Source organism: Condylura cristata, unplaced genomic scaffold (genome assembly GCF_000260355.1).
Source record: "Condylura cristata isolate star-nosed mole 26May11 unplaced genomic scaffold, ConCri1.0 scaffold00028, whole genome shotgun sequence".
Taxonomy (NCBI): Eukaryota; Metazoa; Chordata; class Mammalia; order Eulipotyphla; family Talpidae; genus Condylura; species Condylura cristata.
The window spans coordinates 18,149,157-18,161,946 of record NW_004567129.1 but is presented as its reverse complement, the minus strand read 5'-3'; the positions used below and the strand labels follow the sequence as shown (position 1 = coordinate 18,161,946).

The window sequence follows — 12,790 nt, the reverse complement described above, 5'->3', positions numbered from 1 at the left end:
AAGAAGAAGCACCTGTTTCCACAGTGGCCCATGCTCAGAGCCCTGTGCAAGGCCCGGGCATGGGCTGGGGGCTTGGGTGAGTGACAGGGAGGGCCAGCAGGTGAGAGGGAGAAACAAAAAGCTGCCCGCTGGCCCTGCCTGGGGTGTTCTCGGCACACAGCCAATTTCTGGTGTCTCCTCTGCCATCGCCGTGACTGCTGGTCCTGGGAAGATCCGGTGGCAGGAGGGACCCAGGTCCTGTGCTCCAGGGGCCTCAGACCGCGTGGAGGCAGAGTGGCCCGTGTGGGCTTGGGAACCGCATAGAACCACCAGATCTAAGTCGCGGCTCCGCTCCACAGCGCCCACTAGCTCTGTGCCTCTACCTCCTCGTCTGTAAAGTGGGGTACAGACAGTGCACACCCTCATGTTGCGTGGGGACTGAGTGAGGTGATCTTGCATGTGAAGGGGCTAGAGCCTGCAGGTAAATGCTCAGAGAGCGCCTTATCGTCATCACTGCTCTTCAGAGACACCGCCCCAGGGCCCCCTCCTCACCCACACCCCCTACAGCATCCCAGAACAGACAGCGCGGAGACTCAGATGACCCCGTGCTTCCTCACCCCGGATTAGCCATGGTCCGGGCCTGCTTGGCTACATGTAAAGTAGCCCTGAAGAAGCAAGGCGTTGTTTTAGGCTAAGAGACCTGAACTTGAGCAAGATCCAAGAAACATGAGTTCCCACAGGATGGCATCTTGCCAGGAGAGTGTGGGGTTCAGTTGCCCAGTGACCTGGGCCCCACTCTGTGGCCCTGGTGAGCACCTTAACCTCCCTGAAGCATTTTGCCACCTGTTACTTGTGTAGCCTTACAGCCATCTGAAGAATTAAATGAGATAATCAGGTGCATGGAAAGGCCAAGCCCAGCACGTGGATGCACAGGGGTTCGGGGGGGGTGGTGGTGGCTGTGACGCTGGTGTGTGCGTGGAGGGTGACATCAGAGGGCAGAGCGGGTATTTTCACTTTTTCGACCCTTTGCAGAAGCTGCTTGGGATCCTCTGTCCTTGCCGCAGTGGTGCAGGGGACAGGAAGGCAGAGGGGTGGAGCGGGGCCCTGTGTTACTTCCCCGCAGTCCCATTTATCTTATTGATAAAATGGGCCCTGCCTTTGGAAATTGGAAGAGTTTCCCTCATAATTTAAAGCGGCGCCTACCTTTGCCGGTCGCGGTGACGGGAAGATTAATTTCCCAGCAGCCGTGCATGCTGCCGCCTGTGCCAGTTGGCTCCATTTGCAGGCACAGGTGCCGCCCAGCTGGTAATGAGCCTGGCACTGGCGGGAAGGTGAGGCAGGCGTCCCCACAGGGCGGGTTTCTGGGCCGCAGGTTCCTGTGCTGAGTGGGGGCCGGCATCTCACACACACCCCAAGGCTTTCATCCTGACACCTGCAGACTTGAAGAGTGCGTGTGCTTTAACCCGTCAGCTGACTGGTGTGTCCCAAACTATTGCAGCCGCCGGGACACGCTGAGCAGAGCCCTGACAGCAGCTGGAGCCCCCTACAAAAACTCCCTGTAGCAGGATGTCCCCAAAGAGGACTGATGTTTCTGACAGTCCCAGGCCCTGCCTTTGCCTTTGAAGGCAGGAAGCCTCACAGCCGGACAGCAGACTAGCCTCGACTTTATTTCTGAGGATATGGTAGCAGTGAGCATCAGCCAGCTCTAGTCCAGGCCAAAGCCCTGACCATTGGCTCAGGGGTGGCAGCATCGTGGATGGTGGTCACACTAGATGAGCTGCGCTTGCCAAAGGCCCAGCTTCACAATCAGGAGGGGTCACTGTGTGGAGTGCTGTGTTGAAAAGGATGCCCAGGCTTCCTCGTGGGCCACACAGGGTGGACAGCCTTTGTCAGTTAGCAACGTCAACTACAGACATAGTTAGGAAATGGTGGCAGGCATGCTATGTATTTGTCAGATTTATCCTAAGTTGAAGATAGACAGGATGATTTAAACTGATGCCTTTTTCTGGGGAGAAGGAGGTGGAGGAGCCTCACTTTCATCTGTGGGTCTTGAAGAAAAATGGAAAGCTTAGCTTAGGGCAGCTGACAGCTAAAGGAATGAAAAGAAGCTGGCACTTCATCAAAAGCACTTATAACCAGTCAAAAAGCAAACAAGAGACCAAATTCTATGCCTTATTGAAAATGGAGTATTGAAGTCTCCATCTGTTATTGTATTGTCTATGGCTCCCTTCAATTGGTCAGACTTTGCTTCATATATTTTGGGGCTCTGTTCTTAGTTGCATGCATGTTTATACTGTAGCACCTCCTGATGGATTGACACTTGTATCATTATGAGATAACCCTCTTACCACTAGTAATATATTTTTGTTTTAAAGTCTGTTCTTTTCTAACATGAGTGTATTCACCCCATCTTTCTTGTGGTTGCTATCTGCGGGTGTTTCTTCTTTCTATCGTTGGACATTTAACCTATTTGTGCCTTTGGTTCCCAATGAGCGCCCTATACCTAGTACATAGTTGGATCTTATTTTTTGTCCAGTTGGACAGTCTCTGCCTTTTGACTGGATTGCCTACTCAGTGTGCATTTGATGTTATCCTTGATGTATGTAAATCAGTATCTGCTGTTTTGCTTTTTGTCTTCTATACTTCTCTTAGCATTTTTTCCTTCTATTTCTCCTTTTTTGCTTTAAGTGAAAATTCCTCTATAATATTTTAATTCCTTTAATGATTTTTTTCATTGAGTTATCTCCTTAGAGATTGTTCTAGGCCTTTTTATATACATCTAACATATCACAATCAACTTCATCTTTACATACATTCATTCCAGTGAGAACTAAATTGCTCCTGTAACTACTCCCTCTTTCCCATTTTTGTGCTGTTACTGTTGGACCTTTGAGAGCTTATTTTCCAGCTCTTTCTGCTTTAGTGGAAAGACCAAGACCCAGAGAGGGTCGACTTAGTCATATACTGGCTGTGTAATTGTGGGTGAGTCATTTAATATCTCTGAGCCTCAGTGTTCTCACCTATAAAATGAGGAGAATTATGAGCATAGATTCAAGGATAAAGTGAGCCCCTAGCAGAGCCTACTCACAGGAGGGGGTCTGAAAATTGTGACCTGTGTTTGGCCCCCAAAGAGTCCCAGAAATCCATTTACTCCTGCGTTCTCACATCAGAGCCAGGAAGCAGTCCTGCTGAGCCAGGTCACATGGTGCTCCCTTCTCCTAATGCATTCCCCCTTGAGGGAAGCAGCCTGCAAGGAGCTTCAGCAGGCAGAAGCTTGGCTCTCAGGCTAGGCTGACATCCTAGGCTTCTGGGCCAGCCCCATCAAGCTCGTGAGGGTACAAGAGACAGCAGCATGTGCCAGAGTTGACAGACCAGATCATAGCTCAGACACTTGCCCAAGTTTATGCTCACCACCTGTCCCCTGCCCTGAGCTGAGGATGGGTGATGTTTCTATAGACACTACTGGGAAGGGACAGAGCGTCAAGCCACTGACTTGCAGAGATCAGGCCCTCCCCTGTGAAAAAAAAAAAAAAAAAAACCTATTACAGAAAAACAAAAAAAAAAAAAAAAAAAAAGCCCTATTACAGGTACCCAGGCAGGTGGCTACAGAAATTCTTTTTGCTTTAAGTGAATCACCCCTGTGTTCAGTGTGATTCCCATCTAGTGCAGAGATCCCACTCCCCTGAGTCAACTCAGGGTCTCCTTGCCATTTCCCCAGCTGGTCTCAAGCCTGGTGCTACTTAGTATATGCCCTGGGCATCTTTAGTATACCCAGACCAGTCCTGAGCTTGAGGACAGAAGGGGCACTCAGATCTGGAAACCATGCATGAACATAAGCATCAGATGCAAAACAGGGGCTTGAACATGGGCTCTGGGAGGACAGGGACCCCCTTTCAGGACAGGGCCCAGGAGGGCTTGCTCTGGACCCTGTGGCTCAGTGAGCATCTGGAGCTGGCTTCCTGTGGCTGTGCAGTTTGAGTGAGTGGCCTCAGGAAGGGCTCACTCCCGGGACAGGGGGCCCTCGGGAATGAGCACTGGACTGTGAAGCTCGCCCCAACCATTGGCCAAATCAGAGACTCAGTCTACACGTCTGTTAAAAGGGAAAACTGCATCCCTGCCCAGCAGGATTGGAGAGAATAAAGGACACTTCAAGGTGCAGGCCAACCTGGTACTGACTGAACCCGCCTTGCCACCCTGGCCCTCTATCCTGTGAGGACAGAGGCACCTCAGTGCCGGAGCTCCCATCTGTTGGGCTCTCAAGACCCAGCTGCCAGTCTACAGGAGGTTCTTCCAGCCTCCTATGCTGCAGCCACCCCATGCCCTTCTGAGAAGGCCCCTCCAAGCCTCCTGACCTTTGTCCTTGTTCTTCCCTGGCCCATAATGCCTCCTAGCCTTTCTGGAAAGCCTTCCCTGATCTGATGCAACCCCCCTTCCCTTGAATGTCTGGGCCAGCTGCTGCCCAGATCCCAGGCCTGATTCCTCTGTACTGGAGTCCTCTGACTGGGTTTTGCCCCTCAAGGCAGGAGTTCTTTGTTGGAGGCCAGCAGAGTTGGTCTTCAGCTTGTGACCTCCTGTGTGTCCCCTGCCCATCCCCATACTGACCGTTTAAGCTTGTGTTTTGGGGTAGAGTCCTTATCTAGCACTGCGTCTAGGTTCAAGTCACGGCTCTGCCAGTAATTGGCAGTAATTGTGACCTTGGGCAGGTCCACTGCCCTCTCTGGGCTTCCCTTCTCCCCGAGTTAGTCGACCTCCCAGGCCAGAGGCTCCAGAGGACAGGCCAGTCGTTCAACTCCCGTTACCAGAAGCCCTGGCAGGCAGCGGGGCCAGGTGCTAGCTGGAGGAGTATCCATGGGCCTGTCCCATGCTGTCCTGGGGTAAATCACCGCACAGGGCAGCAGGGCGAGAGGACGGGGCCTCGCTGAGTGTCCTCTCTGTCCACAATAGCTCGATACAACCGTACAACCTACTTCTATCCTACGTTCTCGGAGAGCCAAGAGCACAGCCACTTGCTGGTGTCTCCAGTGCTGGTGGCTAGTGCTGCAGTGGGTGTGGTCATCATCCTCTCCTGCATCACCATCATCGTGGGCAGCATCCGCCGGGACCGGCAGGCCCGGCTCCAGCGCCGCCGCCGCCACCACCACCGCCATCACCGCCGGCGTCGCCGCCATCGGGAGTACGAGCACGGCTATGGTGAGTTGCTGCCCCACCCGCCGCGGCTGCCGGGACCACGGCTCCACCGGAAAGGCGTCAGGGGTGTGGGCGCCGGCCACCGGCTGCGGGACGCCCAGGGAAGGCATGCTAGAGGCCCTGGGTGATCAGGCAGAGCTCACAGGTGCTCACCAGGATCTCTCTGCTATAGAGGCTCTGATGCCCTACAGTGTGGCTGAAGGTCAGAGGAGGGCATGGTGGTGTGTGTGTGTGTGTGTGTGTGTGTGTGTGTGTGTGTTCCTGCTCTCCAGGGGAGGAATGTCAGGGTCTCTCAGAGCCCCACCCTGGGTCCTGCAGCCTCTCTCTACACCCAGTCCTGCTCCATCTCTTCCCTGGAAGCTTCACACACCACCCGCCAGCTTGTTCCAGCCATCTCCTCCACTCCACACTGTGTCCAGATGTCCCCTAGACAGCTGCCCCCCGGAACTAACACCTCAGGCGCAGGGTGTCCAAAGCAGACTGAATCCTCCACTTTTATTGTAGGACCTCAGGAGAGTTGCTTACCCTCTATATACCTCAAGCAGTCATGGACACAATGTGTATGAGGCACATAGAGCCCACCCCAGAAGTTACAGGGAGGACTAGATTTGCACCGTATCTAGCTACTGAGTATGTGCTCGATAAAATTTAACTATTTTCATTACCATGTCCACCCCTCTCCCCCCAGTAAAACCTGTTCCTGGCCGCTTCACAAATGCCAGCTGACCCCCACCCCACCCCCGCCAGCTGCCAGCTGCCAGCCTGTCACTCCCAAGGCATTCTCCAAAGTAACTCAATTGTGACACTTCCATCCTCGCTCAGCATCCCTCAAGGGCTCCCCATTGCCTTCAGGACAGAGCTGACTCTCCTCTGCCTTCTGCCCTCTAGCCAGGCCCAGAGAGAAGGTAATAAGTGAGAGTGGGAAGAAAGTGTGTGAGGGGGCGAATGGATGAATGGGATTCTGTTTTCCACAATATAAAGATCTGGAGCTTTAGGAGACAGATCTGGCCTCCTCTCTCTCACTTGTCGGGGGGGATCACCGCTCTCAAGGTCTTCATCTGAGGCCGGGGGTGACACAGAGATTCTGTCCCAGTTGTGAGAGTGAATCAGATGAGTAGAGCAAATGGGCACTGGTCAAGGGATACAGACCTTGGACTTGGGTTAAAAGCCGAGCCAGGTATTGCGTAATTTGTGGCACAGGAGCTAGAGAGCTCCCACCCTCCGTGAAATCAGGAGAGCTTCCCAACCCTGGCCCTTCAGGGCTGAGCTGATGTGGAAGCTGACAAGGAGTGGGGATCAGAGAGCAACTAGTTCAATTGGGGGGGTGGGAGCTTCCATCCAGCTGTTCCTCTGGAGCTCAGCCCAGCTGGATATCTGGGACTGAGCTTGGTCTTCTCCAGGTTAGGGTCTGAGCTAGGTGAGTGAGCCCGGGGGCTACCTCTGTTTCCCTAAGGTGCTCGACTGCTGGGAGAAACAAGAAAAGCAACCCAGAGAGACAGGGAATAGCAGCATGGTTCTGCCCGGTGGCTCTCGGGCCTGGCCATAGGACCGCCATGAGTCCTGGAACCAGCGTTGGGGAAATTTCCCAAAGTCTGGCCCCTCAGCCTCCAGCAGGGCAGTACCACCCTCCCTGGCAATGTTGGCAGGGAGTCGACCCTAGCAGACCCCAGCAACCCCACGACGCTGCTCGGGACCTTACCTTATTGTTCATGATAATCATGCTTTCATTCTTCCCCAGTTCTTCCCAACTGCTCACCCTTCAAACCAACACCTTCAGCTGGTGCCCTAAAGGGAAACAAATCTCATTTCAATTCCCTTTTACAACATCTGTTATTGGGTTCCTTTTTCTTAGTAGAAAAGTAATATGTGTTCACTCTGGAAAACCTTACTAATACAGAAAATATAAAAAAGAAAATAGGGCCGTGGTCCCATCATGCAGACAGCGCCCATGCTAATGTGTTTGGAATCTTCCGAGAGCTGTCTCCACGTCTGCAGATAATAATCCCAGGACGAAACCTGCAGATAGCTCTATATTTGCAGTTTTCACTCACCGTTGTGTCAAGAGTGGGGAAAAGGGGTTAGGGGAGTGGAAAGCTCAGTGCTGGCAATACAGACACTGGGCGGGAAGCCCGGCGACACACTCAACCCTGCTTGGCCGGGCTAGTGACCCTGAGGCTCAGGAGTCCAGGCTGTAGGACCCGTCTGTGAACAGTTCGGCTCACCCAACCTGGGCTGCACTTGCCCCGCCCCCGAGGGCGAGCCCCGCCCCCGAGGGCGAGCCCCGCCCCCCTGAGGGGAGGGGCCTCTGGAATCAGTGCAGTGCAGAGATCTGTTTGCCCAGTGGCTGGTAGACTGTCTAGACTGTTGGACCTGGGGGTGGAATTCCAGCCGCCCTCTGGCCAGGCAGTAACTTGCTGTGTGGCCTCCAGTAACTCACTGAGTCTCTTATAAAATGGAGGAAGGTATGCCCAGGGGGAACCCCATGAAGCCCCTCCCTGGACGCTGGCCTGAGGCCAGGCTGAACTGTCCCCCTCCCTCCCTCCCTCCCCACCCCCCTTGCAGTGTCCGACGGACACACCTACAGCCGCTCCAGCCGCAGGATGCGCTACGCCTGCAACCCTGCTGAGGACTGGCCCCCGGCCCTGGACCTCAGCTCTGATGGGGATGTGGATGCCACGGTGCTCCAAGAGCTGTACCCCGATTCTCCTCCAGGGTAAGGAGACCCCGTGGGGAGGAGGGCGTGGGGGGGTCTGAGCTCCTCCCCCAGTGATACAAATACAGACATCTGCTCAGTGGGTCCTTTTCTCACCCCTCTGGACCAACAAAGTGGGGGGGGGGGCGGTGACTCAACAGGCATCAGCCTTAAAGCCCTAGCAAAGGGAGAGCAGTGCCCAACCCCTCAGGCTGATGGGTCAGGGGCTCCCAGGGAATTCCATTTTGGGGGTGGCCTATGGTAGCAGTTCTGAGGCACGTGGGTGCTTTAGACCCTCAAGGTGGCTCCCTGAGGAGGTGGACTAGACGGGCCAAGAGGCCCACCTCCTGCTAGGGAAGAAAAGCTCCAGAACAGGGTGGCAAGGGGGGCTGGGCCCAGATGCCGGGGTCTGCGGTTCAGGGGCGCCTGCTCTGAAGTGCTTTCTTGTGTGATCCTGGGCCAGTTAACCGTCCACCTGTGCCCATTTCTCTGCTGTTCATGTGGGCATGAACTCCCATCAGGCAGGTGTGAGAGGACACGAAGTAGGCCAGAGAATTCAGCACCTAATTGGTCTAGATAAGTGCTGGCTCTCATCACCACTGCTGTAGTGGCTTCCAGCTCAAAGGTGACAAGGGCCCAGTAGTAAGGATGAGAGGGGGGAGCAGGGAAGACCTGGAAAATCGCCTTTGCAGAGGTGTGGCTCTAGGGTTGGGAAGGAGTCAGGCCTGGAGGATGCAGGTGGAGGAGGCCTGTGCCCGCACAGCCAGCAAAGGCCAGAGGCAGGACGCGCCAGGCCGACTAGGGGGGCAGAGCCTGATTCGGCCTCCCCCCACTCCCCTTTCTTTGGGGTCAACCAAGCAGGTTCTACACACCCGGGCTAGATGGTACAGCCCGCTGGGGTCACTTCGCACACATGACCCATCGTTGACAGGTCACCAGCAAAGTATGGCCGTAGTTTCTGAGCCGGGGCCCTGAGGACAGCTGACCCTACCCCCTCGCCCCAGGGGGCTTCTTGGCTCTGGCCCATGAGGGGACGGAGACAGCTAAGGAAGGAGGCTAAGGCCCCCAAAGGGAGGACCAAGTGGAGATGCGCCTGGCCAGTGCCCAGGTGCACGGGGCCCCGTCGGGGGCCCCCAAGGCAGCGTTCTCCCTGAGTCAGAGCAGAAGGCCAGGTTCCGTCTCAAGCAGCAGGGTGCCCGGGCCGAGCGCCACCATCACAGTTGGGTACCAGCCACCTGGCTGGGGCTAGGCCCTGGACAGAGGGGCTGGGCAGCTGGGGCAAGGGGCGGGAAGGTGAGGACGCAGCTGGGAAGTCAGGGCCACCACACGCACGCACCCCAGTCTGGGGTCTTGGTGGCCTTGACTGCAGAGACCAACATAGAAATGCCTTGGGGATGGGGACAGTCGCCTCAATTAGGGGGTGCTCCTGAGGTTGCAGGGGTGGTGGCAGCAGAGGGGTCAGAGATGGGCGTGCTGGATATTAAGTCCCTGTTCTTGGGGTGGAGGGTCCAGGTCCCAGCTCCTTCGTATGCACCCCGGAGCCAGATCACACCCACTGGCACAGGAGCTGTATCCAAGGTGTACTCAGGTTCACCAGGAAGCCCTGTCCCGCCGAGGGGCTCTTCTCTGGGCGCGAGGGGCTCTTCTCTGGGGCGCCTGTGGTCCTCTCCGGTCAGCCACCCCCATGCAGCGCACTCACTGGGTGGTGCTTGGGTGAGAGGAGGGGCCAGACTCCATCCCTTCCCCACCAAAGGCCCTTCGGGCCTACAGGCAATCATGTCCTCTGCACCACCTTGTCCTGGGGCCAGGGCGGGGCAGTACACTGTCCCCCCAGGGGCAAGGAGGCTGCTTTACTCAGCATCTGTGTGTTGAGAGGGGCCGGGACTCCTTGGGACAGAGTGGTGGCTGGCACCCTGAGGCCGCTGCCTGGCCCTGAGATCCCGTCATCTGGAGCAGCGCGAGACCCAGCATCCAGCAGCATGCTCGCTTGTGCTCACACTGGACACTGGGTCGGCCGTGGGAGCAGAAGCCAGGTCCCAGGGCTGGAGGGAGATTTCACCAGAGCCAGCCCGCAGGGCAGCTTGTCACAGCAGACGGGGGCCCCCCCACCCCCACCCCAAGGCCAAAGTCCACAGAGCCCTAAGGGAGCCTCTTCTCTTGTAGCTATGAGGAGTGCATGGGGCCCGGGGCCACTCAGCTGTACATCCCCACGGACGCGCCCCCACCCTACTCACTGACCGGCTCCTGCCCCTCTCTGGACGGCGACTTCGACGCGGGCAGCGGCCACAGCCCAGGCCGACACCAGCAGGTGCGGAGGACCCAGGGCCAGAGTGGCCTCCGCACCGTCTCCATGGACACCCTCCCCCCTTACGAGGCCGTGTGTGGGGTCCCCCGGCTGCCGCTGCCAGGACCAGGGCCCAGGAGCTGCCAGGGCTCCCCTGTCCCGACCCGGGCCCCAGCTTCTGGCCCGGAGAGGACTGGCTGAGCCACCCAGCCAGGCCCTGCCAGCCCCTCGGGGCTGAGCCTTCGGGCACACGGGTGTGCTCACGCACGTGCACACTCAGCTCATACACACACACACACACACACACACACCCGACACACACCACTCCCCGTGTGCACACACGCCCAGACACGCCCCACGTGTGTGGCCGAGCGTGCACACCCAGGCCCGCCCCACACAAACTCCTCTGCAAAGGTTTCATCACAGCGAGGCGCTGTGCACCTCTGGTCTCCCCCAGCCTGTGGGTCACACCTCTGTAGGCAACGCTGGGGGAAGAGAGGGGGAGAAGGAACTTGGGCTGGCTCTTCCTTCTCCACCGTCCGTCAGTCTGTGCCCACACTCCGGTTCTGCCTCTAGAAACTGCTCGAGCATCCCAGGCCCGCCGCCCCCCACCCCCACCCCAGGGGCAGCCGGTCTCCTGGGAGGCCCGGGGGGGGGGGACCCTGCAGCCATGCGCTGCACCCCCTCCCGGGCAGAAGAGCTACAACATCACCACCCTGCCACTTTGGTGAGGGACTCGGGTCTGAGGGCTCAGCACAGCCTGGGCCCCCCTCACAGCCTACCTTGTAGCCCCCCCCCCAGTGCCCTCAGTCTGGTGGTGCTAGCGGAGTTATCTCAGAAGCCCCCACCCCAAGCCACAGGCGGGCAGGTGGTGCGGTGGCGGTAGCAGTGGGTAACAGGCGTCCCGGGGCTGACCAGGGACTGAGGGCCTTCGAGGCAGTGAGGGCGCTGGGCACAGCTCTGAGGCCTTGTTAAGCACGTGCCCAGTAGACCGCTGTGGCCTGAACTGAGCCGGCTGGAGAAGGAACCCAGAAGCCGGTGCTGTCCTGGGGGGCAGCACTGAGCGGGGAACCCTGACTGATGGGTCCGTCCCTGCCCCGGGGGTGTTTGTGCAGAGACGAGGTGTGAGCCCCACGGCCACTGCAGGAGGGCCAGCTGACGGATGCCACAAGAGGGGGTGGTGGCGTGGCCTGCTTGGAGGGAGGCCTAGACCTCCGTGAACCCCAGCAATTTCCACGAGAACCCATGCAGGTGGCGGGGTCTTGCCAGCGGCAGGCGCGGGGACCTCACGTCCGCCCTGCCTCCCTAACAACAGCATCCCCCCATTCACCCTCTCCCCCACATTTCAATCCTCCAATGAAGGGCTATGACATTTCAGCAATCCCTTTCTTAATAAGAGGGGTGGCGAGGACGGCAATTGTGAATTTTATTTTCTGTAGAAATAGTATTTCTTCTGGTGCAGAACTGAAAGGGCTCCGTCCAGAGGTCTGGTGGGGTCCAGAAGCCCCGACTCCACGGAGGGGAGGGACCGTGTTTACAAGCAGTTCTGTCCACCTTTGTGGTGTACTGTTTTCTAGGCAAAAAACACCTGTCTGTTGTACTGTATACCCTTTAAATGCACTCCAGGAACGAGCCTTCGCAGTGGGGGAAGATACAATCCCTGCTTCTTGTCAGTGTTTGAGTGACTGGAGCTAAGCAGCTTTTCTTGTTCCTGGACTAGGCGCTAAATAAGCAACAATGTATCTTTTCTGTGTTACAAATAAATATATCCTATCAATAAATATGTTGCAAGTAATCCCCTTGTTCTGGAAGTCTGTGTGCACCTGCCCCATCTGGAAGATGGAAGAAGCGGAAAGGGCACAGGTCCTTCAAACAGTAGTGGGGTGCTGCTCTGGAGATGGACAGACAGACGCTGGGGCCTGTCGTCTTCCAGCTGATGGGCCTTTGGGGGTGGTCAGTGCTCACATGAGTTATCTTTACCCTCAGGAAACACCGATCCTTTCTCCGAGATCTGACCAGGGGAAGTCACCGAGCTGGCCATAGCCTCCGGGCCCTGGGGGCGCACTCTGTAGTCTGACAGCATTCAGTGCTGATGACTGCTCCCCACCCCCCGCCGCCAGAAATCGGGGAAACGTGCCATTAGCCTGAAGTGAGTTCTTTTCTCCCCTCTAGAAACACCCCTACTTTCCAGTGCTTTTGAGAAAAGCCCAGCTTTGCTCCTTGATCTCTTTGCTGACACAAGCTGACTTCCCTGCTCCTCTGCCCCTTCTCTCCCTCTAGACCTCAAGTGTGCCCCCTAGCCTGTGATGGGTGCCATCCTGAGGGAGGGGCATCCCCAGAGCCAGTTCCCCAGGATTCCGGTGCCTGGCGGCCGGCCCCACGCCAAGCTCACACTGCCACCTGCTGGCCACTTTCTGCCACTGCGCAGAGCCAGAAGTGTGCGCAAGCCCTTGGCTCCCTCTCTGCTCCGTCTGCCACGGACGGACGCTCCTAGCTGCAGACAGGAATTGCCATTTTGTCTCCCCCCTTGGCATATGGATGTTCCACGAGGTCTAACCCATTCAGCTAGTCCACTCCAGGAACCACCCCTGCCCGAGAGGGTCTCCATCTGGGCAGTGTGATATGACCTGTGTGTCCTGGGGCCCCTA

General features: G+C 57.0%; 1 protein-coding gene across 5 annotated transcripts in view; it reads left to right on the top strand.

The window, feature by feature from the left end:
* The window catches only part of BEAN1 (brain expressed, associated with NEDD4, 1), a 36,344-nt gene extending 24,417 nt beyond the window's left edge, over positions 1-11,927 (top strand). For all 5 annotated transcript variants that reach the window (XM_012730435.1, XM_012730432.1, XM_012730434.1 and 2 more), the window contains 3 exons: positions 4,924-5,169; positions 7,729-7,879; positions 10,022-11,927. In XM_012730435.1, coding sequence (XP_012585889.1) covers positions 4,924-5,169; positions 7,729-7,879; positions 10,022-10,343 — 719 coding nt within the window. In that variant the 3' untranslated portion in view covers positions 10,344-11,927. The remainder of the gene's footprint in view (positions 1-4,923; positions 5,170-7,728; positions 7,880-10,021) is intronic.
* The last annotated feature ends 863 nt before the right edge of the window (positions 11,928-12,790 follow it).